The 26,524-nt window shown below is 44.2% G+C and overlaps 1 protein-coding gene across 1 annotated transcript in view; it reads right to left on the bottom strand.

The window, feature by feature from the left end:
- The window catches only part of PARP1 (poly(ADP-ribose) polymerase 1), a 377,066-nt gene that overhangs the window by 227,545 nt on the left and 122,997 nt on the right, over window positions 1-26,524 (bottom strand). The window contains exons 8-12 of the mRNA XM_069236169.1: window positions 17,314-17,461; window positions 15,968-16,108; window positions 15,133-15,372; window positions 10,652-10,714; window positions 7,681-7,813 (exon numbers count right to left, since the gene is read on the bottom strand). Coding sequence (XP_069092270.1) covers window positions 7,681-7,813; window positions 10,652-10,714; window positions 15,133-15,372; window positions 15,968-16,108; window positions 17,314-17,461 — 725 coding nt within the window. The remainder of the gene's footprint in view (window positions 1-7,680; window positions 7,814-10,651; window positions 10,715-15,132; window positions 15,373-15,967; window positions 16,109-17,313; window positions 17,462-26,524) is intronic.

Here is a 26,524-nt window from a genome sequence, read left to right as displayed (position 1 = left end):
GCACCCTGAGGGGAGTGCCATGTCGACTTAGTCATTTTCTCCCCATCAGCACACACAAGCTGGCAAGCAGTGTGTCTGTGCTGAGTGAGGGGTCCCTAGGGTGGCATAAGACATGCTGCAGCCCTTAGAGACCTTCCCTGGCATCAGGGCCCTTGGTACCAGGGGTACCAGTTACAAGGGACTTACCTAGGTGCCAGGGTTGTGCCAATTGTGGAAACAATGGTACATTTTAGGTGAAAGAACACTGATGCTGGGGCCTGGTTAGCAGGGTCCCAGCACACTTCTCAGTCAAGTCAGCATCAGTATCAGGCAAAAAGTGGGGGGTAACTGCAACAGGGAGCCATTTCTTTACAAAGGGTATTTACAAAATGCCTTGCAGTAGTAGCGGCACAGATCAGAAGACAGCACATACACGTATTCCCGTATCTAGACGATTGGTTAATCAAAACCAACACACAAGAACAGTGTTTTCAACACACAAAATACGTCATAGAAACCCTTCACAAACTAGGTTTCTCACTAAACTACCAAAAATCACACCTACAGCCGTGTCAAATACAACAATACTTAGGAGCAACAATCAACACAGAAAAAGGGATTGCCACTCCAAGTCCACAAAGGGTACAAGCATTCCAAAACTTAATACAAAGCATACACCCAAACCAGAAGTATCAGGTAAAATTAGTGATGAAACTACTAGGCATGATGTCCTCATGCATAGCCATTGTCCCAAACGCAAGATTACACATGCAGCCCTTGCAACAGTGCCTAGCAACACAATGGACACAAGCACAGGGTCAACTACAAGATCTAGTGTTGATAGACCGCCAAACACACACCTCGCTCCAATGGTGGAATCATATACATTTAAATCAAGGGCGGCCTTTCCAGGACCCAGTTCCTCAATACGTGATCACAACAGATGCTTCCATGGTAGGGTGGGGAGCACACCTCAACCAACACAGCATCCAGGGACAATGGGACTCTCCTCAGAAACAACTTCACATAAATCAGCTAGAACTACTAGCAGTGTTTCTAGCGTTGAAAGCATTTCAACCGCTAATAGCCCACAAACACATTCTTGTCGAAACAGACAACATGACAACAATGTATTACTTAAACAAACAGGGAGGCACACACTCATCACAACTGTGTCTCTTAGCACAGAAAATTTGGCATTGGGCGAATCACAATGACATTCACCTAATAGCACAAGACATCCCAGGAATTCAAAACCAGTTGGCAGACAATCTCAGTCGAGATCACCAACAGATCCACGAATGGGAGATTCATCCCCAGATACTACAAACATACTATAAAAACTGGGGAACACCGCAAATAGACCTATTCGCAACAAAAGAAAACGCAAAATGCCAAAACTTCGCATCCAGGTACCCACAGCCTCACTCCAAGGGCAATGCGTTATGGATGAGTTGGTCTGGGATATTTGCTTACGCTTTTCCCCCTCTCCCACTCATTTCGTATCTAGTAAACAAACTGACTCAAAACAAACTCAAACTAATAGCAACAACTTGGGCACAACAACCTTGGTACACAACACTACTAGACCGGTCAGTAGTGCCTCATATCAAACTACCAAACAGACCAGATCTGTTAACTCAACACAAACAGCAGATCAGACACCCGAATCCAGTAATCTGGCTCCTGAAGTCTTAGAATTCGGACATCTAAACCTCACACAGGAATGTATGGAGTTCATCAAACAGGCTAGAAACCCTACTACAAGACATTGCTACGCAAATAAATGGAAACGATTTGTTCATTACTGTCATAATAATCAAATTCAACCATTACACAAGTCCGCTACACACATTGTAAGCTACTTACTACACTTACAAAAATCTAAGTTAGCTTTTTCATCCATTAAAATACATCTCACAGCAATTTCAGCTTATCTGCAAATTACACATTCAACTTCACTATTTAGGATCCCAGTCATAAAAGCTTTTATGGAGGGTCTAAAAAGGATCATTCCACCGAGAACACCACCAGTTCCTTCGTGGAACCTCAATATTGTATTAACGAGACTCATGGGTCCACCATTCGAACCCATGCACTCTTGTGAAATGCAATACTTAATTTGGAAAGTAGCCTTCCTAATAGCTATCACATCTCTCAGAAGAGTAAGTGAAATACAAGCCTTTACCATACAGGAACCCTTTATACAAATACACAAACATAAAGTGGTTCTACGTACAAATCCCAAATTTTTGCCAAAAGTTATATCACCGTTCCACTTAAACCAAACTGTGGAACTCCCAGTGTTTTTTCCACAACCAGACTCTGTAGCTGAAAGAGCATTACATACATTAGACATAAAAAGAGCTCTAATGTACTACATTGATAGAACCAAACAGTTTCGCAAAACAAAACAATTGTTTGTAGCTTACCAAAAACCTCATACAGGAAATCCAATTGCCAGATGGATAGTGAAATGTATTCAAACCTGTTATGTTAAAGCTAAGAGAGAACTGCCTATTACACCAAGGGCACACTCCACTAGAAAGAAAGGCGCCACAATGGCCTTTCTAGGAAATATACCAATGACAGAAATCTGTAAGGCAGCCACATGGTCTACGCCTCATACATTCACTAAACATTACTGCGTGGATGTGTTAACAAAACAACAAGCCACAGTAGGACAAGCAGTACTAAGAACTTTATTTCAAACAACTTCAACTCCTACAGGTTAAACCACTGCTTTTGGGGAGATAACTGCTTAGTAGTTTATGCACAGCATGTGTATCTGCAGCTACACATGCCATCGGAAAATGTCACTTACCCAGTGTACATCTGTTCGTGGCATGAGACGCTGCAGATTCACATGCGCCCTCCCACCTCCCCGGGAGCCTGTAGCCGTTGTAAGTTGATTAAAATTAAACTCGTACATTTGTAAATATAATACTTTTAGTCACATTATGTACATACATACTTACTCCATTGCATGGGCATTATTACTATATTCACAACTCCTACCTCACCCTCTGCGGGGAAAACAATCGAAGATGGAGTCGACGCCCATGCGCAATGGAGCCGAAATGGGAGGAGTCCCTCGATCTCGTGACTCGATAAGACTTCTTCGAAGAAAAACAACTTGTAACACTCCGAGCCCAACACTAGATGGCGGGATATGCACAGCATGTGTATCTGCAGCTACACATGCCATCGAACATATATATATATATATATATATATATATATATATATATATATATATAGGCAGCTGAATCAATATGATCAGGTAAGTATGTTTTGCAAGAAAAAATCCTATCAGCTTTCAAAAATTGACAGTGCATTTTTCAGATGCAGCAATGTTCTCCTATGGAGGAAAAACAAGTACTTCATTCAGGTATAGTACACCCACTTACTGGACCAATGTCTTGGATTTAGGGTGAGTATTGGGCAATTATCAAGGCCACACCAACAGGTCACACCGGCCGGCCGGGTGCAGAGGTGTAGTACGAAGTTGAGTGCTCAATGTTAGTCAATGGGGATCGTCCTGTTGAAAAGAGGCTGCAGGTTTGGACAGGTAGCCCAATCGAGGAGCACTAACAGGTGGGTTCACGTTTTGAGATGCTCGGGGACTCCTTAGGTCCTCTTCTCCAGGGGCCATGGGCGCAGAAATGTCCTGAGGCCTCGGTTTTTCTCCAACAGAAGCACTAGCGGTTGATGGGGCCTTTGGAAAGAGGCTGCATGTGGTATTGGGTTGTCCACATTGGGCAAGTCCAAGTTGGGCTCTGTCTTTGGAGGGCTGGGGGACACCGTTGGCCCACTTCAACTCAGCCTAGGTGGCACAGGTACAGTGGTGCTTTCTGGTGTCTGGTTTTTGCGATCTGCAGTCCCCTCAGGTTTTTTTGGGTGCCTACAAGATTCAGGAGAGCAACTCTGCTGCTCCACAGGAGTTTCTGGGTTTTTGTTGAAGGCAGGCAGTCCTACCAGGCTTCTGGACGCACTGCAGCTTGCAGGACGAGTCGACTGGCACAAAACGGCGGGAACAGCAGACAGGCCAGCATGGCTGGAGGCCAGGGCATGTGCTTCTTCCTCAGTCTTTGCTTTCGCAGCTCGAGTGTCCTTCTTCGCAGGTCCGCAGGAATCAGATTTCTTGGTGCCAGGGGCCTCCTAAATACTGGATTGAGAGGCGATAGGGGAGTGCAGGGATTAGCTAAAGGGCTACTTACCCCTGGGGTCACTATGCCCCCTATATGACCACTTCCTGTAGGAAGTGGGCATAACCCTGTCCCAGGGTTCTTAATTCTGCCAACACCAAAATGGCAGATTTGTAAATGTGTCCACATCAGGCAGCTCACCTTGGGGGTAGGACTGACCTGAGGGGTGGACACACTTATCTGAATACTAAATTTACGACTATTCAGCTGCCAATTGGGCCTTGGGGCAGAGGGATCGGCATCCCTCCTTTGAGGGAAGCCAGATCGGCATGTAATCCCCCTAACCTTGGAGTGCAGATTTGCAGGTCATTCTGTTGGAGGGGTGTCCTAACACCTCAGCCTCGACCTTGAAACAACAATAAGACAATTAAATATATATATATATATATATATATATATATATATATATATATATATCTTTGTGAATTATTGCCATTTTTGTTTATCTGCCTGATTGAATAAACCATAGTTTGAAGCAAGTAAGTGACTGCGACGTCTTCTTCTGTGTCAAGAAGCAATTTGGAAGGGTTCGCGACCCTTTCGCAGTCTGCCGTGTAGGGCGCAGACTGAAACGCGATTGTTGAAGCTTTGATATTATTATGAATATATATATATATATATATATATATATATATATATATATATATATATATATATATCTTTTTTTTTTTACCTACATGGCAAAGTGAAAAAGTGTTATTATTAACACACCAGGGCTACATGAGATGGAAGGCAAATTGGTATAGTTTTAGTGTTAACATGACTAGGATGTGTCTGAGTACAATCAAATAGGGGTGAGTACGTCTTCAAATTGGTTTATTTTCTAAATTAATTAGGTACATTTTGTTTCTATTGCTTAAGAGGCCGACTAACTATCACATAAAGAAGTAGTGACCTAATGTTAAATATGGATTTGATAATATAACCATACAATATGTTGTACTGTTGAATTATTAGATGCTGACCAGATGGAGGGCAAAGTAGTGATACATGCTTTCTGTATTGTAGTCTAGGTGCTTCCTATTTCAACATTCTGTCCTGAAATTGTGGATTGACTTTTGAAAAATTCAGCAGGCTCACAGTACCTATTGTTATAGGTGCTTATTTGAGACCCCATGCTTTTAACCACAGTTTGGTTTTAGTTTTTATGTAAATAGCACTGCAACACTTATACCAACACATAATTCACTCACACTGCGCTGTTATACCGTAGCACCTCAATTACTATACTTTAAATTGTTGAATTTAAGTTTCTAATAAATGTGATATACAATTCACAAACCTTATCAATACAGAAAGTTCTTTATGGTACAACCACTGTCGTGAAGGTTAATTCATATCCTTCCCCCCCAGAGGGACCAAAACATTTTTTTGTTACATTATTTACCACCTCAGCCAGAGCAGGCTTTTGTTCATGTCCGTCCGAGAGCAAAAGTCCTCACCCTTGGGGGGTCAGAAACGTGTTTTGTGGTGGCAGTCTAGTTAGACCTAGTCAGGCAGCACAAGGGTAAATGGTAGGTTTTTCAGGGGGCACCTCTAATGGGCCCTCTGGGTGCTTGTATCAATAAATCCATCACTGGCATCAGTGAGGGTTTATTAATACGAGATGTTTGATACCAAACATCCCTATTTTCAGAGAAGCCATCATGTAGCTGGGGGACTCGTACTGACCAGTGTCCAGCACATGGACTTAAAAGGACTTCCCTGTTCACTCACTATGTCTGAGGACCGACAAAGGCATAGCAAGGGCATATCTGTTGGTGCAGATAGGTGCAGTTAGGGGACATGGCACAGGTTGTGTGCAATGTTGTGTTTTCACTTTTAGCTGCACTAAGACAGGCAACCTGCAATGGCAGTCTGCATGTGCTAGGTGAGGGGTCCCTGTGGGTGGCACAATACATAATGCAGCCCTTGTGGGCACTCTTTGGTACCCATGCCTTAGGTACCAGGGGTACCATTTTCTAGGGACTTTTAAGGGGGGACAAAGGTATTGCCGAATGGGAAGCAATTGCACAGATTTATGGAAAGAGATCTGGCACAGGGGACCTCGTTAGTAGAAACCCAGTGCACTTTCAGTCAAAATTGCATTGAATTCCAGGCATAAAGTGGGGGTGACCATGTCAAAAAGGGGCACGTATCTAGAGCATCTTTGAACCTGCAGAACACAGGGAACCTCTAGCACCACAGCCCTGGCTGAAAATGGATGAGCCTGCCTTCCTGCTCTTTGTGGCCTGGTACTGTGGAAGTTGCCTTAGCAGTGTGGGTGCTTTAGGTGCGAGGGATAAAGGTATTCAGCATGTCTTCAGTATTCAAGAGAAGGAAACCCTTATCCCCTTTAAATTTGTTACCTGATTTCCTTAGAACTACTACATTTTTGGGAACATGCATCATAGCACAGAACTTGATGCTATAAGTTTAGAAAGAGTGAACGCTGTTGTTAACAGCCTTTGAAGAAAAAAAGGGCATTTTCTGCTGCTAACAATGGTTTAAGACAGGCTGAATTTTCCCTAAAACATTTTTAGACCATTCTCTGGAGTATTAGTTTGTTTTGGTGCTAAACCAATTGCACTGCTGTCTCCCTGGCTGGTTTGAAAAGGACAGCCTCAGTGCACCACTAGCTTTTGAAGACGTCCAGTTTTTTATGGAGACGTTTTGCATTCTCTTAAAACTTTCATAACACGACTACTTTACCAATTTTTGTCATTTTGATGTCATGTATTTATTACATTTTTCCTTTTCCTAAGGTGATCTGGGAATTTTATTGCTTGATAGCTTGAATTTGAAGTTATAGCGCTGTCATAATATTTCACTTGCATTTTTCCTCTAAAATATGCCTGTTGCTTTGAACTAGCGCTACTAGTAGTAAACCCAGGAGTCCTCATTAAAGCTCGTTCACCTCATCAACGCATAGCTTATTAACTGTGTGACTTCATACCCTGGTCTCCCTTGTTCAATAATTCAGTTTCTCTCAATATTATCTTAAAACAACTGATCATTTCCTCTGAAGTAATTATATTTGTTCTTTGGGAATCATTATAAACCATAAAATTGTAATGCAATGCCTTTGCTGGAGTTTATATTTAGTGCTTTCCAGGAAACATGTATTCGAAATACTTATACAGCTGACAGTCACCTGGGCATACTGAACTGGCAACTGTGTTCTTAATAGTAAAGTCTAAATTGTGGTAGAGCTGAATGCACATTCTTCCGTGGGCTGTCACTTGCAACAGGCATTAGTGATCGGCCCTGCGAAGATTTGACATCATATGGCTAGGGCTTGGACAGCAGTGATCTTGTATTAATGTTATAGGAAGGGAATTTACTGTGTTTTGTGAGCATGCTTTAGGTTTAATGTGTTTAAGATTCTCATGGGATCGCTCTATTCGGGTGAAGAAGCTGATCTAACATTTCATATAAAAAGGGCACATAAACAATATGCGCAGTCTTGGCACTTTTTTAGATACTTAATAGTCAACTCAGTGGCTTCTCCTACCTGGTCTCCTTATCGTCCTCCAGCAGCTGCAATTTGTAATACGAGTTTGTTCCCCGGGTGATGTCTACCAATCCTAATGTGGCGCTGAAGATTTTACCAGCTTTTTCTAAGACATGAGCCGAGTTTTCTAAGCCTAAAATAGAAAGAAATCAAAATTGGCGAGATGGCTCTGATACTCATGGCTTCAAACCTAAATGTTATTATTTACCTGGCTATTAGACACACAAGTACTGAAAAGGGCACCCTATACTAAAAATAGAGATTGAACAGGCAAATTTTTAACAACAATGAATACAAGGCTACCAAATAAAATTGCAGTTTAGATAGTGTCTAAAGTATTTTACTTTGGGTTTAGTGCAAAGTAGCCAGTTTCAGAGTTTACATTAGTCATTCTACTCAGAGATGGTAGAGGCCTCTCTAAGGTTCTAATTAAGGCTAATGGCTTAGGTGTGAACACAGGGATTGCCTGCACTGGGACCACTGTGCCAGTCCAGGGGCTTGGGTATCTTCGACAAGAATCCTCCTTAGCACTTAATTACTGATGCACATAAGGTTCCCACACACACAACACATCCTTGATATATGTTGAATAAACAATACTAAAATAAGAATACCAAGAAAGGCCTCAAAGAACATGTCCCGTTTCACCACTGTAATCCCATTGAAAGGACCAGGGACAGTATCAATATATTTTACAACTAGTGCCAATAGAATAATGCAGCAGGAGAGGATTTAAATTATCCGGCAGGGTTGAGTAAATTATGCGGCAAGGAAAGGCAAATTATGTGTCATAATGCAGCACGTTTTGTAATAGTATAACTTCATTATTTCATCATTTTTAAATTTGGTAACACTGTCTGGGCACTGGTTGCACCTCATTTGTGCCATTTTAATACCCAAATTTAGCAATAAGCAACAAAAAGGTGATAAGTGCAGCTTTGCAAAGGGCCTTTCATTGCGCAGCAACACGTGGTGCTGCGTTGTTAGTAACTTTTTAGCCGTTTGAGCTAGAAACACTTTTTTGTTAAAATCTGCAGATTATACAACAGATTATGTGGCAAATGCAGCAAATCTATAATTATGGGGAAATCGCAGCAGCCACACAATCGCATAATTCCAGTGGCCATGGTTACAACCCACCTTTAAAGTTGATGGGAGTACTGCCAACGTTAAATAGTGTTCATTACATTTTAAAATTTTGCACTGTCAACTATCAGCAGTGTCAATAAAGCATTGAATTCAATAACATGTGCCTGAAAGTCTGTTTTTCATTATTACTATGCTGCTATTGCAGCATTTGTGCTAACATACAGGTGTTTCTGTACTCCAGAGCCTGTGTACAAAAATACAGGTTTCATGAGAGCTTGACATCAGCACAAACCTCTCCTGGTTCCATTCTTATTGCCACCTGGGAGACTTAGGGTACCTTTATGTGGGTGCTACTGTGCTCCTGGCAGCCCACAAAACAAAACACATTAGGAAACACTGGTAGGGCCCCTACCCTCCTTGGAGCACCACAAGCAAAAGTGTATGTTAATGAGCTCTTGGGGTCTTTTGAGGTTCTCTTAGGCTGGCGAGGTGAATAACTACTGAGCAACTGGAGTCAAATTCTCAAAGAACATCCTTGTCAGGGCATCTTGTGGTTTCTCCTTCCAGCTGAACATTCTTCTGTCTCTGCCAGTTCCAGTGTCTTTTTATCTGTCTCTCCCTTGTGCAGGGTTTTTTAAGTGGGGATGTAAAATTCTAGAAGTCAGTCATCCCTACTCAATCCCTAGGTGCTGCATCATCAGTCAACCTCTGTCCCAACCCCCTTCTGGGACATTCCAATGTGATGACTGAGTTATCTGTGGAAAGAGATTCCCTGAGAGCCTGACACAGCTGCCTGACCAGTTCCCACAAAAAAGTGTCAAAGCCAAGCCCCACCCCACCCCCACTGTTGGCCTCTACAGGTCAGGCCCTCTCCCTAGGTTTCTGTGGGGCTTGGCTGCCCCGGCCCAGGAGCAGTGTGACAAGCTAATTCAGGGATGCAAGGTTCCTTCCCATCCCTTCCTTTTCTAGGAACTGGGTCAAGCACTGTTACTGGCTCTAATGTGTGGGGAAGGCCTTTGATTTTCCTACTGTAAAATAATTAACTGGGCCCAGTAGGAAGGCACAAAGACTGGGAATAGGACTATGAGCTGAGCCAGGAAAATACGTAAATTCTTAAACTGTCATAAGGATTGAAGGCATGATGTGTAGGACTGGATCTACACTGGGGTGCATGTTTACCCCACGACCCTTTCGCTGGACTTGGTAGGAACACCTGTGGGAAAACTGTACCTTTGTGCAGATGTCGCCCATAATGTTTAAGACCGTTTAAGCACCACAGAGGTTCAGTACGCACTACAGAGAGTCACTATGAATGGCCACTTTACATTATAAAGCCTATCCCAGGTCAGTACCAATCCTTGAAGGGTCCCTTCTGCGAACAAGCTACCTTTGTGGAGATACCGGGCTAAGCATGATGGTAGTCTCAAATGTTCAGCTCACCCATGCACCCACATGCATGTGATCAAGAGCCTCTTATGCTTGCTGCCCAGTAGCAGCCTTATGGGAACTGGTGGTAAGCACTCAGTCAATTTACAGTGAGTGAGACTCAGGTACTGAGGCTCATTCACAGTAAAAGGTCAAAAACCAGATAGTCAAAAGTTTAAAATCCAGGGGGATTATGTAGGTGGGCACACTGAGCAATATACATATACTCATCCCAAACAGCTACTTTTTCATCAAAACAAACAGGACTTAAAAAAAATATGCACAGAATTTGAAACCTCCAAAAATATTTAAAACTATTTGTTGCAAACCTCAAAAACAATTGTACATACAGAGAATCAGGCACCTTCACAATTAAGATTATATTTCCTATTTATTGATCAATAACCATCTATGCAAGAGAGGAAACTTCATTACTAATGTTCACTTGGCAACTCACCAGAGTCTGGATCAACTGCAGCTCCCCCCTTTACAGTTAACTTCATTTTTTTCTCTAATGTCCCTGTGGGGGGTGAGAGAGACGGGCGAAACAGATTACTGAGAAAAGCAAAGCACACTATTCATTAACAACAAAAAAGTTTAAATAGCAGGCACTTTACTTCAAATGCTGACATTTTGGTAAGGTGTTTTAGAATACTGTGGTCAGTTGGGTAAGAATAAAATTGGTAAAATATCAATAGCACTGTAATCGTGTAATCATTATTAATAGGTTCTATGAGATAACAATGTTGTAAATATGACAGCAGGAGATCTGGCAGCGGATTTAACGTACCATAAGAAAGGCCATCTGAGATAAGGTGTCTAATATTAAAAAAGTAATAATAAACAAACATGATTAACATTCTCTAACATTTTAGGTGTGGCTCTGTATCACCGTAACGACTGCCATAGCTCATGTCCTTAACACTTTGAAATAAACTGAGAATGACTTTAGATCATTAACTGGTTGGCTTGGGGAAGCTGCCTTTTGTCTTAGTTTGTTTCAGTCGTCTTTCATATTTTGTATCAGCTTGCTCGGTTTTACTTTCTAAAGTGGTGGTTGGAAAATAAGTATGTCTGGTACATACCATGCAACCCCAGTCCAATATTCACCTGCAACTTACTCTTAATATACAGAAGTCCTCCCAATAATGGAGCATATACTACTGCCATCTTAAATGCAATATTTGACCTATCCATCACACACACACCACCCTGTACATCCTCGGTGTCCTAAACATCTGGTTCACAAACCTCAAATGTCTCAACCAAATATCATCTTGTTAGGTTTGGGCATTGTCACTGGCCAGATCCACATATCGGGCTATACATTAGACAAAATATTCTGCAACCCAGACATAACAATCCATAAAGAACTCTCCCCCTCAGCTGGACAGATCTTCGTTTCACTCCTCCTTACACGATACCTTCATGTCTTTCAATTACCTCATTACATTTGGCAGAACCTGAAAATAGCCGAAAATATGGACAGCTTTGAAATCCATCTTGCCAGAAACACACAAGGGAAAACTAACTCTTTAAAGAAGCTAACAAACTGCATGACCACAAACTGACAAACATAAGAAAAAAGAAATACACTTACATGAACAAAGACCTGGTAAATGAACTAATCTCAACAATTCAAAACAAATGAACTGCCACAAATCACAGAACCCTCTTGACAAAATGTACTTACGCAGGCACAACAGCAGTAGAAATCATACATCTAAAAGGCTAAGAAAACAATATTCAAGCAACCTGTACAATGCCAAATGTTCAACCAAAGAACTCTATGAAATGCTACTTTAATTCAAAAATGGTGAAAGCAGTCAAACAACAAATTTCTCACTCATGATTTCTACAACGAAATGGAGACTAACTACAACACTAAAGCAGACAACTTAGACTCATATATGGCAAACATGAGAAATAGCTGTAATCTGCAGATGCCATCTAATTAAATTAAATTCAGTTCAAGGGAATTTATCAAGCGCTTGGCTACCACGAGCGCTTTCGAGTGCTGGGAGGTCTGACAGGATGAGTCTTGAGTTGATTCCTAAAGTCGAGTAAGTTGTCATTCCGCCTAAGTGTTAGGGGTAAGGCATTCCACAGCATGGGGACAAACAAGGCAGGCAAAGGAGCACCCATCACACCTGGCTATCTTCATGCTTGGGATGGAAAGTGTTTTGAGGTTATTTTAGCATTTTACACGGTCGCATTATTTAGCTCTGTGCCTGAGATCTGTGCCCTTAAACCTAGTAACATTTTGTTTTTATTTCTATTATTATTTTAGTAAATCTTAATTTTAGTGGAGATGTTTTTTAATCTATTCCTTTAATCAGTTGTCCTTCCTTGCAGAATCAGCTATTCCTTTCTTTGCACAACATTTTCATCCTGTACTCAACCTAAGGCTGTACACAATGTTTACAGGGTATTGCCGGTCCATAGGTAACACTGTCTACCCAACACAGAAAAATATGTGTTGTCATGTCAGGGCAGTTCTTAGAACAGCAGATATGTTATTATAAAACACCCTTTTACCCGAGGCACCAATGAGTCTACAGTACTTATCAGGTGGCGGGGGATATGCTGATGTTTGAGAATTAGCCCTCTTACAGGCACTAGATATCACCATTGAGTCTGGAGGGACTTGATCCTTGACGTAAGGTGAGCCTGAGGGTGCAGCTTTGTATTTCTTATCTACTCTTGGTGTAAAAATACATGACCGCATTGGATCTTTAAAGATCTCATATGAGTGGTGGAGCATCCCCCTTAACATGGGCAGATATTAGCATGCCAATGGTGTCTTTGTGCAAGGGGACATTGGGATATGCAGCTGCCCTAGCTATCAATTCCTGGAAGGATTTAGCATCATCTGGAGGTGATGGCCTAGCTGAGTATAAGTATGGGTCATTATCCCAGGGAAGGTCAATGTGATAATTGTCCCATGGATCTCTGGGTTGCTGACCATTTTCATCCCCTCCCCCCGATCCCCAGCGCAAAACTGTGGGGAGCTTTGTGGAGTAATGCCTCCTATAACACTAAGAGTGATGTGGTGAAGAAGGTGGTGGCAGTGAGGGAGGTGGAGGAGAAGGCAAAGGTGGCTGTAAAGAACTAGTTGCAATGTCCTTTTTCTTAAGAGGTACAGGTAGTTCGATAGGCTCGTAAAAAGAAAGCTGGCGCTTCGATGGAGTAGGTGCTGACTGCACTGCCTTTGCCAAAATCCGATCAGTAGAACGTTGATTATGTATTTTTTTCTGCTTCAGACCGAGTCTTTCCTTCATGGACTGGAGCATCGGCTCTCGTGTCAAAATTAAAGATTTTGGTGCCGAATTGGGTGTTTGTTTCGGTGTCAAGGTAGTCGGAACTGAAGCGGCAGAAGTTGGGGTGCACTGAGCCGATGAGGCAGATGATCAGCTCGGCCCCAAGAATGGTCGGCTTGGTGTGGCAGTGGGAGGGTTTGGCTTGGCTTTCGGTGTTGGGCTGAGGGCGGGGCATGTTCAGTGCCTATCATGACATTTCAGTAGTGATTGCCCGGGAACCGAAGTTTCGGATGGAACCAATGGTCTCTTAGTGGGCTGGACAGGGGCGTGAGTACTCACTACGAGCTGGCCCAAAGGAAGGTCCTGCATCTGTAGACTGAACTCTGTGTTGGCGTCTGGTATGGAAAGATGTTGCGTGGTTCTTTCAATTCTTTTTGCTGCATTTCTTTCTGATGTCCCCAACGGTCTCGCAACGTTTTCTTCGATCGGAAAGATCAACAGGCCTCACAATTTTCTTTGTTGTGGTCGGGAAACAGAACCAGGTTGCAAACCTGATGGAGGTCTTTATGAGGGTATTTCGTGTGGCTGTTGGAAGAGAATCGAAAAGGAGTTCGGTCCACTAGCAGTGCATCGTTGATCGAAACCGATGAGACAAGAAAGAAGGCCTGAAAGGGGGTGAGGCCCGAAGGCCGCGACTGGAGAACGTTGAAATGACGATCGAAGGATTGCTTCTGTTTTTGAAAGAGAACCGTGGAATGTGAACAAAAACAATACTGACGGGAAGAGAAGTTAACAATGAACTGGAGGGGACCCTAAAACGGTCTCAAACCCGAGCACTGAAGAATATGTCCGAACCCAAGGGCGGAAAGTAAACAATCTAACAATGGAGTTGATGCCCATGCTCAATATAACCAAGAAGAGGAGTCACTTTGACTTGTGACTCGAGATACTTCTTCGAAGAAAAACAACTTGCATACATCCTGACTCGACACTAGATGGCAGGAGTATGCAGAGCATGATTATCTACAGCCACACGTGCGATCGTACAAGGTGTTTTTCTGGTGACACCACCACAAGAGGCGATTCACTGCCATCCTCCAAAAACTGGTGAAACTTTGTTTAGGTATAGTAGATACAGTAGCAGTTGTGAGCTAAGTCGTGTATGTCTCACCACCTCTACAGTGCTTATAAATAACACAAACATCCCGCAGAATGTTTTGGAGAGAACAACCTTGCATCCTTTCAACACAGTAGATTTAGGTTATTTGGATGACAATCAACTTTTCCACCATGGTACTCCACAGACTAATATTACACCCAAAGCATTTTTCAAGACATATAACCAACATTGCTACCATGTACCCAACAGCAAGTGCCATGAAGAAACACACAAATTATAACCACACAGATTTTTATTAGTCAGGCAAAATGAATGTCTTTTGAACTAGAAAATGTGTAAACAGTGGGTAAAGGCCTTCACACCCTCAATTCTTAAGCAACTAAATCATGCACTCACTGCTCCTTGAAAAGTTAAGTATCACAAGCCAAATCAGACTCAGCTTGGCAATGTTATTTACAGGATCCATTAGGGAAATCACTGGTTTGCTAAAATAACTACTAGTCCATTCTACTGGAAGACTGTGCACTGTATTTTTCTCAAACACAATAAGTTACCTACCTTTCTCTGCCTTTCCTTTCCCGCTTTTCAATGCAGAAGGCGCAGTGGACTTTGGTTTGATGGCAGACACCTCTGTGTGTTCCTCCTTCACTGCAGCACCCCAGGACGACAGACTATGCAAGTTAAGTAGCTCCTGATAACTCTTCCCAGACTGGACATCGTTGAGGAAATCCTCAGACACCACTCGCACGTTGGCTTCCTTAACTTCCTCCATTTTTTTACTCATTTTTTCTACTTCCTCTGATTGCAAGTAAGTGATGGGATTAAAAAAAGAGAAACAGGACAGTATAATTAATTTCAGCATTTATGGGAAAATGTGCTCGAACATTTGACCATAACTGATATAAGATTCGTACCGAAGACATTTAAAAACAAATAGAAGCATTTAAAGCCCAGACCTCGGGCACAAACAATCTCTTAACCATTAAATCAGATTCGAGAGGTAAAGTAAATAGGCAGTGAAATGAAGACCATTTTTCATTTTAAATGTATAACTCATCCACACAATGAATCAGAGACCACTGTAGGCTAAGGATGATAAATGAGCCACATAGCATGATATAAAAGTAGACCTAGGAACACTTAAAACTTTCAGAGGCTATTTGTATTGCAAAGAAAATAACTGACAAAAATGAATACGTCAACATAGAAATCAAAAAAGTGCACTAAGATTTCAGGCTCTCCTTATATGAAAAAAATCACGTGAAACTAAAAGTAGACCCAAAGTCTGGGTCCTTGTCCCATTCTCCAAGTGAAAACCATCAGGCGCATGTTTTAGAAGGACAACTGAAAATAGTCCTTGCTATGCAGCATGGGAAAAGAATGGTTCACTTACTTTTTGTACTGATGCAGAATGAGGCCTTTTTGGCCGTGCCAGTGATCTTTCCTCCCAGCTCTTCGATCAAAGCTTTCATCTCATCTTTGTTCTTGGACAGCTTACCCATGGTTAAAATCTTCATGTTGGACAGAGGTTTCTCTGCAACAAAACAAAAACTGTTGACAACGGAAAGGATACCGAGTTAGGGGACAATTTAGTTTTCGTGATTCAGCAGGGAATACACCCAATTCCTACAAAACCATCAGATCACCAATGAAGTAAGTATATGATGCAACTCTATTAATAATAAGTGAATGTTATTAGACCCAGCCAACAGGGGAAAAGAAACACAAATGATCCTCCAAAGCCCAACTTCACACAGCTGCTCTGTCTCCATATATCACATTCTAGAATGGCATCTCCCTAGTAAGAGTACAGCAGACCAGCATCTCAGAACAAGACATATTTCCTATCTAATGGACAAGCAAAACAAACAATTAGAAAAAAAAAAAAAAACCTTGAAGAAGCACTCACTCTTCATGCCACACATGGGAAAATATGAAGTCATGTTCCCACTATCACAAATGATAATCAGCACACTGGGTATGAGACCACTTTGCGGACTTGACAGAAATGCTATGTTAATTTGTAAAGCCCAATATCACCCACGGGTGTATACCAATGCTGAGCAAGACCAGGTCTGCCTAGGGAGCACTCCCCTCTCCATCCAGTTCATCTGTTGCTTCCCCTCACCCTGCTTGGCCTATTTTTGTTTTTAAGGTCTTTAACTCCCATCCAGCCTCACCCTCCTCCTTTGTTACTCCACCCTCCCATTCCCCTCCATGTTTAATTCTACCCCTACATGCTCCTCTACTGCATCTCCTGTGTAAGCTTTTTATCTCCCTGGTTGCTCCTTATACAAAAATGTGCTTTCATGACCCAGGATTACATTTTTTTATTTACTGCTTCAAGATTATCGCCCATCATGTTGGAATATGTAAATAAAAAGTAAGGAAAAGGGTGGCTGTGTCATGCCGTACATGAGGTTTCATATGCACATATCATCAGGCTGGTCCGCTGTAGCATGATGCATGCACACATACATTTCACCGTGCTTTGAACTGCAGAGGTGAATGATAAAGCTAAATGTTCAGCACTGGCAGCCAAAGGACAACACTTACTGGCTTTGCCATTGCTTGTTACACTTACTGTCACACTTGTTAGGATTTCCCAGTCTTAAATTGAGTGACTGCAGGTGGCTTACCTGCTACTCTAGATACAAGCAGCAGTAGCAGCCGAAGCATCAAACTTCACTCCTAACATTTCGTCAAAGTTCGTACACCTGTGAATAAATTCCAACATACCTGCAGGCAAGGTCACAGGTTCTTCCTTTAGCAGAGGAGCCGCAGTGGTCACCATCGGTGCACTCACTGGTGTGACAGCTGTAAGTGGGAAAAGGCGGTCCTGTCTCTTGAACTTAAAGTTCTTGAGGTAGGGGATTTCCTGGAATTCCTAAATAGCAAAGGAATTATTAAATATGTGCCGAAGAACATAAATGATGAACTATACAATTATAGCAGTTTGTTTTATTCATCATAAGGCTCTCTCTACAAACCATAAAAATGGAATATCTCTGTGCATATGCAGAAGCCGGGGACACACTTTTGTAATAAAGCATAATTTCAAATTAGAAAGCAAGTTAGTGGTAGTCAACTACCAGCTGGCGAGTGAGTCAAATAAAGTGACTTCAACCCTTAAAAACGTATCAAAACCGCCCAAACACCAACTGTTTCTCAAAATGTGAGCCTGCAGCTTGCATTGGTGGGTCTGCTGCCCTCCTGTGCTTTTGCACCTAGGCCGACAAATAGTCTGAATCACTGTGACAGACTTCGTCTGGATCAATCAAATCAATATGCTGAAGTTGATGAAGTCCACTTGGCCTTGAAGTCCTTCACTCTAGTTATCACCTCCAGACCGATTCTCCCACAGACAACACCCTCCCAATGTTTGAACTAAACAAGCCAGGTTGGGATGAGATCTTGAATTCTCTTCTAAGGACCTTCATTTATTTAGCACTGCATGTGGGCAAGGAACATCCAGCTCCCAGTTCTGGAAACAACAAAGCTGGTTTAGCCGAGTAACCACTTGCTGGAACAACAGTACTGGGCCTTAAACGATGAAGTGTTCTCAGGAATGGTATACTGGGGAAGCTGGACACCCATCTTTTCGCTACAAACTCAAACAAAGTCTCTCTTAAGCCTTCAGTTCCTAGAACCATCATCTCTGGGAAATTCTCTTTTGATAAGTTGGTTGCAAGGATTTCTCTGTATTTCCCCAAAATTATTTTCCTCTCCGAGGTGACTGCCAAGTCAAAGCACAGGAAGTCAAATAAGATTAGAAGATTCTTATAGCATCAAATTAATTACAGCAATGGTATCTCAACTGCCACACACAACATACATAGACCTGCCATGCACTCCTGACAAATGAATACATGCAAAGGGCACTATACAGTTCTCAACAGCAGAGAGTCGGCCAACTGTCTTCTCAAGCAAGTAGAGGTAACAGTTGTGAACCTGGACCTGAATCTCATTGCTACCGCAGGTCTCCTTGTAGCCTGAAATGAGGAGGCAGTTACCACCGTCATGCAGGTTCCTAAACTACTCCCTAGAAAAACAGTAAAGTGAAGTACAGAACAGGGTATCTTGGGCTGGAATGGACTATTCTACAGACGTAAGATCTAAAAGGGTTAAATGAGGGGGACATAATGGGTAATCTATGCTATTTACCAATTAAAACCAATAAGCTCCTGGTTTGTGGCTCTACATCAGAAGGGCTTGCAAAGCATTCAGTATACACTCTGCATTTTACAAATGCATATGGATCCATCACTAACAAAATTACAGAAACTGTGGACTGTCAAAGAAACAAAAATGTGATCTCATGCCCATCAGTTGACAAAAGCATCGCCTTTGGGCCTTGATTGTATCTCCTCACTGTTTGCATAGAGACAGTGTAGGAAGTTGGCTCTGTATGTGCTATTTTCAAAGTAAGGAATAGCATGCACAGAGTCCAAGGGTTCCCCTTAGAGGTAAGATAGTGGCAAAAAGAGATAATACTAATGCTCTATTTTGTGGTAGTGTGGTCGAGCAGTAGGCTTATCCAAGGAGTAGTGTTAAGCATTTGTTGTACATACACATAGACAATAAATGAGGTACACACACTCAGAGACAAATCCAGCCAATAGGTTTTTATATAGAAAAATATCTTTTCTTAGTTTATTTTAAGAACCACAGGTTCAAATTCTACATGTAATATCTCATTCGAAAGGTATTGCAGGTAAGTACTTTAGGAACTTCAAATCATCAAAATTGCATGTATACTTTTCAAGTTATTCACAAATAGCTGTTTTAAAAGTGGACACTTAGTGCAATTTTCACAGTTCCTAGGGGAGGTAAGTATTTGTTAGGTTAACCAGGTAAGTAAGACACTTACAGGGCTTAGTTCTTGGTCCAAGGTAGCCCACCGTTGGGGGTTCAGAGCAACCCCAAAGTCACCACACCAGCAGCTCAGGGCCGGTCAGGTGCAGAGTTCAAAGTGGTGCCCAAAACACATAGGCTAGAATGGAGAGAAGGGGGTGCCCCGGTTCCGGTCTGCTTGCAGGTAAGTACCCGCGTCTTCGGAGGGCAGACCAGGGGGGTTTTGTAGGGCACCGGGGGGGACACAAGCCCACACAGAAATTTCACCCTCAGCAGCGCGGGGGCGGCCGGGTGCAGTGTAGAAACAAGCGTCGGGTTTGTAATGGAAGTCAATGGGAGATCTAGGGATCTCTTCAGCGCTGCAGGCAGGCAAGGGGGGGGTTCCTCGGGGAAACCTCCACTTGGTCAAGGGAGAGGGACTCCTGGGGGTCACTCCTCCAGTGAAAGTCCGGTCCTTCAGGTCCTGGGGGCTGCGGGTGCAGGGTCTCTCCCAGGTGTCGGGACTTAGGATTCAAAGAGTCGCGGTCAGGGGAAGCCTCGGGATTCCCTCTGCAGGCGGCGCTGTGGGGGCTCAGGGGGGACAGGTTTTTGTACTCACAGTCTTAGAGTAGTCCTGGGGTCCCTCCTGAGGTGTTGGATCGCCACCAGCCGAGTCGGGGTCGCCGGGTGCAGTGTTGCAAGTCTCACGCTTCTTGCGGGGAGCTTGCAGGGTTCTTTAAAGCTGCTGGAAACAAAGTTGCAGCTTTTCTTGGAGCAGGTCCGCTGTCCTCGGGAGTTTCTTGTCTTTTCGAAGCAGGGGCAGTCCTCAGAGGATGTCGAGGTCGTTGGTCCCTTTGGAAGGCGTCGCTGGAGCAGGATCTTTGGAAGGCAGGAGACAGGCCGGTGAGTTTCTGGGGCCAAGGCAGTTGTCGTCTTCTGGTCTTCCTCTGCAGGGGTTTTTCAGCTAGGCAGTCCTTCTTCTTGTAGTTGCAGTAATCTAATTTTCTAGGGTTCAGGGTAGCCCTTAAATACTAAATTTAAGGGCGTGTTTAGGTCTGGGGGGTTAGTAGCCAATGGCTACTAGCCCTGAGGGTGGGTACACCCTCTTTGTGCCTCCTCCCAAGGGGAGGGGGTCACAATCCTAACCCTATTGGGGGAATCCTCCATCTGCAAGATGGAGGATTTCTAAAAGTTAGAGTCACCTCAGCTCAGGACACCTTAGGGGCTGTCCTGACTGGCCAGTGACTCCTCCTTTTTATTCTCATTATTTTCTCCGGCCTTGCCGCCAAAAGTGGGGCCTGGCCGGAGGGGGCGGGCAACTCCACTAGCTGGAGTGTCCTGCTGGGTTGGCACAAAGGAGGTGAGCCTTTGAGGCTCACCGCCAGGTGTGACAATTCCTGCCTGGGGGAGGTGTTAGCATCTCCACCCAGTGCAGGCTTTGTTACTGGCCTCAGAGTGACAAAGGCACTCTCCCCATGGGGCCAGCAACATGTCTCGGTTTGTGGCAGGCTGCTAAAACTAGTCAGCCTACACAGATAGTCGGTTAAGTTTCAGGGGGCACCTCTAAGGTGCCCTCTGGGGTGTATTTTACAATAAAATGTACACTGGCATCAGTGTGCATTTATTGTGCTGAGAAGTTTGATACCAAACTTCCCAGTTTTCAGTGTAGCCATTATGGTGCTGTGGAGTTCGTGTTTGACAAACTCCCAGACCATATACTCTTATGGCTACCCTGCACTTACAATGTCTAAGGTTTTGTTTAGACACTGTAGGGGTACCATGCTCATGCACTGGTACCCTCACCTATGGTATAGTGCACCCTGCCTTAGGGCTGTAAGGCCTGCTAGAGGGGTGTCTTACCTATACTGCATAGGCAGTGAGAGGCTGGCATGGCACCCTGAGGGGAGTGCCATGTCGACTTACTCGTTTTGTCCTCACTAGCACACACAAGCTGGCAAGCAGTGTGTCTGTGCTGAGTGAGAGGTCTCCAGGGTGGCATAAGACATGCTGCAGCCCTTAGAGACCTTCCTTGGCATCAGGGCCCTTGGTACTAGAAGTACCAGTTACAAGGGACTTATCTGGATGCCAGGGTCTGCCAATTGTGGATACAAAAGTACAGGTTAGGGAAAGAACACTGGTGCTGGGGCCTGGTTAGCAGGCCTCAGCACACTTTCAATTGTAAACATAGCATCAGCAAAGGCAAAAAGTCAGGGGGCAACCATGCCAAGGAGGCATTTCCTTACACAACCCCCCCCCCCAAACGAAAGAGGATGAGACTAACCTTTCCCAAGAGAGTCTTCATTTTCTAAGTGGAAGAACCTGGAAAGGCCATCTGCATTGGCATGGGCAGTCCCAGGTCTGTGTTCCACTATAAAGTCCATTCCCTGTAGGGAGATGGACCACCTCAACAGTTTAGGATTTTCACCTTTCATTTGCATCAGCCATTTGAGAGGTCTGTGGTCAGTTTGAACTAGGAAGTGAGTCCCAAAGAGGTATGGTCTCAGCTTCTTCAGGGACCAAACCACAGCAAAGGCCTCCCTCTCAATGGCACTCCAACGCTGCTCCCTGGGGAGTAACCTCCTGCTAATGAAAGCAACAGGCTGGTCAAGGCCATCATCATTTGTTTGGGACAAAACTGCCCCTATCCCATGTTCAGAGGCATCAGTCTGCACAATGAACTGCTTAGAATAATCTGGAGCTTTGAGAACTGGTGCTGAGCACATTGCTTGTTTCAGGGTGTCAAAGGCCTGTTGGCATTCCACAGTCCAGTTCACTTTCTTGGGCATTTTCTTGGAGGTGAGTTCAGTGAGGGCTGTCACAATGGATCCATATCCCTTCACAAACCTCCTGTAATACCCAGTCAAGCCAAGGAATGCCCTGACTTGAGTCTGGGTTTTTGGAGCTACCCAGTCCAGAATAGTCTGGATCTTGGGTTGGAGTGGCTGAACTTGGCCTCCACCTACAAGGTGTCCCAAGTAAACCACAGTTCCCTGCCCTATCTGGCATTTGGATGCCTTGATAGAGAGGCCTGCAGATTGCAGAGCCTTCAAAACCTTCTTCAGGTGGACCAGGTGATCCTGCCAGGTGGAGCTAAAGACAGCAATATCATCAAGATAAGCTGTGCTAAAGGACTCCAAGCCAGCAAGGACTTGATTCACCAACCTTTGGAAGGTGGCAGGGGCATTCTTTAAACCAAAGGGCATAACAGTAAACTGATAATGCCCATCAGGTGTGGAGAATGCTGTTTTCTCTTTTGCTCCAGGTGCCATTTTTATTTGCCAGTACCCTGCTGTCAAGTCAAAGGTACTTAAGAATTTGGCAGCACCTAATTTGTCTATGAGCTCATCAGCTCTTGGAATTGGATGAGCATCTGTCTTGGTGACAGAATTGAGCCCTCTGTAGTCCACACAAAACCTCATCTCTTTCTTTCCATCTTTGGTGTGAGGTTTGGGGACTAAGACCACTGGGCTAGCCCAGGGGCTGTCAGAGCGCTCAATGACTCCCAATTCCAGCATCTTGTGGACTTCCACCTTGATGCTTTCCTTAACATGGTCAGACTGTCTAAAGATTTTGTTTTTGACAGGCATGCTGTCTCCTGTGTCCACATCATGGGTACACAGGTGTGTCTGACCAGGGGTTAAGGAGAAGAGTTCAGGAAACTGTTCTAGGACTCTCCTACAATCAGCTTGCTGTTGGCCAGAGAGGGTGTCTGAGTAGATCACTCCATCTACTGTGCCATCTTTTGGGTCTGATGACAGGAGATCAGGGAGAGGTTCACTCTCTGCCTCCTGATCCTCATCTGTTACCATCAACAGATTCACATCAGCCCTGTCATGGAAGAGCTTAAGGCGGTTCACATGGATCACCCTCTTGGGGCTCCTGCTTGTGCCCAGGTCCACCAGGTAGGTGACCTGACTCTTCCTTTCTAGCACTGGGTAAGGGCCACTCCATTTGTCCTGGAGTGCCCTGGGAGCCACAGGCTCCAGAACCCAGACTTTCTGGCCTGGTTGGAACTCAACCAGTGCAGCCTTTTGGTCATACCAAAACTTCTGGAGCTGTTGGCTGGCCTCAAGGTTTTTGGTTGCCTTTTCCATGTACTCTGCCATTCTAGAGCGAAGGCCAAGTACATAGTCCACTATGTCCTGTTTAGGCTCATGGAGAGGTCTCTCCCAGCCTTCTTTAACAAGGGCAAGTGGTCCCCTTACAGGATGACCAAACAGAAGTTCAAAGGGCGAGAATCCTACTCCCTTCTGTGGCACCTCTCTGTAAGCGAAAAGCAGACATGGCAAGAGGACATCCCATCTCCTTTTGAGTTTTTCTGGGAGCCCCATGATCATGCCTTTTAAGGTCTTGTTGAATCTCTCAACCAAGCCATTAGTTTGTGGATGGTATGGTGTAGTGAATTTATAAGTCACTCCACACTCATTCCACATGTGCTTTAGGTATGCTGACATGAAGTTGGTACCTCTGTCAGACACCACCTCCTTAGGGAAACCCACTCTGGTAAAGATACCAATGAGGGCCTTGGCTACTGCAGGGGCAGTAGTCGACCTAAGGGGAATAGCTTCAGGATACCTGGTAGCATGATCCACTACTACCAGGATATACATATTTCCTGAGGCTGTGGGAGGTTCTAGTGGACCAACTATGTCCACACCCACTCTTTCAAAGGGAACCCCCACCACTGGAAGTGGAATGAGGGGGGCCTTTGGATGCCCACCTGTCTTACCACTGGCTTGACAGGTGGGGCAGGAGAGGCAAAACTCCTTAACCATGTTGGACATATTGGGCCAGTAGAAGTGGTTGACTAACCTCTCCCACGTCTTGGTTTGTCCCAAATGTCCAGCAAGGGGAATGTCATGGGCCAATGTTAGGATGAACTTCCTGAACAGCTGAGGCACTACCACTCTCCTAGTGGCACCAGGTTTGGGGTCTCTGGCCTCAGTGTACAGGAGTCCATCTTCCCAATAGACCCTATGCGTTCCATTTTTCTTGCCTTTGGACTCTTCAGCAGCTTGCTGCCTAAGGCCTTCAAGAGAGGGACAGGTTTCTTGTCCCTTACACAGCTCCTCCCTTGAGGGTCCCCCTGGGCCTAAGAGCTCAACCTGATAAGGTTCAAGCTCCAAAGGCTCAGTTCCCTCAGAGGGCAGAACTTCTTCCTGAGAAGAGAGGTTCCCTTTCTTTTGCTGTGTTGCAGTTGGTTTCCCAACTGACTTTCCTGTTCTCTTGGTAGGCTGGGCCATTTTTCCAGACTCCAGCTCTACTTTTTCACCCTGTGCCTTGCATTGTGCTCTTGTTTTCACACACACCAGTTCAGGGATACCCAGCATTGCTGCATGGGTTTTTAGTTCTACCTCAGCCCATGCTGAGGACTCCAGGTCATTTCCAAGCAGACAGTCCACTGGGATATTTGAGGAGACCACCACCTGTTTCAGGCCATTGACCCCTCCCCATTCTAAAGTAACCATTGCCATGGGATGTACTTTTCTCTGATTGTCAGCGTTGGTGACTGTGTAAGTTTTTCCAGTCAGGTATTGGCCAGGGGAAACCAGTTTCTCTGTCACCATGGTGACACTGGCACCTGTATCCCTCAGGCCCTCTATTCTAGTCCCATTAATTAAGAGTTGCTGTCTGTATTTTTGCATGTTAGGCGGCCAGACAGCTAGTGTGGCTAAATCCACCCCACCCTCAGAAACTAGAGTAGCTTCAGTGTGGACCCTGATTTGCTCTGGGCACACTGTTGATCCCAATTGGAGACTAGCCATACCAGTGTTACCTGGATGGGAGTTTGGAGTGGAACCTTTCTTGGGACAGGCCTTGTCTCCAGTTTGGTGTCCATGCTGTTTACAGCTATGACACCAGGCCTTTTTGGGATCAAAGTTTTTACCCTTGTACCCATTGTTTTGTGAAGAGGCTCTGGGCCCACCCTCCTGTGCAGGTTTTTGGGGGCCTGTAGAAGACTCTTTACTATTTTTAGTTTTGGTTGTCTCATCACCCTTCCCCTGGGGAGTCTTTGTGACCCCTTTCTTTTGGTCACCCCCTGTTGAAGTCTTGGACACCCTTGTCTTGACCCAATGGTCCGCCTTCTTTCCCAATTCTTGGGGAGAAATTGGTCCTAGGTCTACCAGATGCTGATGCAGTTTATCATTGAAACAATTACTTAACAGGTGTTCTTTCACAAATAAATTGTACAGCCCATCATAATTACTTACACCACTGCCTTGAATCCAACCATCTAGTGTTTTCACTGAGTAGTCAACAAAGTCAACCCAGGTCTGGCTCGAGGATTTTTGAGCCCCCCTGAACCTAATCCTGTACTCCTCAGTGGAGAATCCAAAGCCCTCAATCAGGGTACCCTTCATGAGGTCATAAGATTCTGCATCTTGTCCAGAGAGTGTGAGGAGTCTATCCCTACACTTTCCAGTGAACATTTCCCAAAGGAGAGCACCCCAGTGAGATCTGTTCACTTTTCTGGTTACACAAGCCCTCTCAAAAGCTGTGAACCACTTGGTGATGTCATCACCATCTTCAAATTTTGTCACAATCCCTTTGGGGATTTTTAACATGTCAGGAGAATCTCTGACCCTATTTATATTGCTGCCACCATTGATGGGTCCTAGGCCCATCTCTTGTCTTTCCCTTTCTATGGCTAGGAGCTGTCTCTCTAAAGCCAATCTTTTGGCCATCCTGGCTAACAGGAGGTCATCTTCACTGAGAGCATCCTCAGTGATTTCAGAAATGTGGGACCCTCCTGTGAGGGACTCACTATTTCTGACTAACACAGTTGGAGACAGGACTTGAGGGGTCCTGTTCTCCCTATTTAGGACTGGAGGAGGGACATTGGCCTCCAAGTCACTAATTTCTTCCTCTGTGATGTCATCATCAGAGGGGTTGGCTTTTTCAAACTCTGCCAACAGCTCCTGGAGCTGAATTTTGGTAGGTCTGGAGCCAATGGTTATTTTTTTGATATTACAGAGAGACCTTAGCTCCCTCATCTTAAGATGAGGTAAGGTGTGGTGTCGAGTTCCACCACATTCATCTCTGTATCAGACATTATTTTGCTAAAAGTTGGAAGACTTTTTAAAGAATCTAAAACTGTTTCTAGAATCTAATTTCA

This window comes from Pleurodeles waltl, chromosome 5 (genome assembly GCF_031143425.1).
Source record: "Pleurodeles waltl isolate 20211129_DDA chromosome 5, aPleWal1.hap1.20221129, whole genome shotgun sequence".
Lineage (NCBI taxonomy): Eukaryota > Metazoa > Chordata > Amphibia > Caudata > Salamandridae > Pleurodeles > Pleurodeles waltl.
The sequence above is the reverse complement of the archived record's forward strand: the minus strand, read 5'-3'. Positions and strand labels throughout refer to the sequence as shown.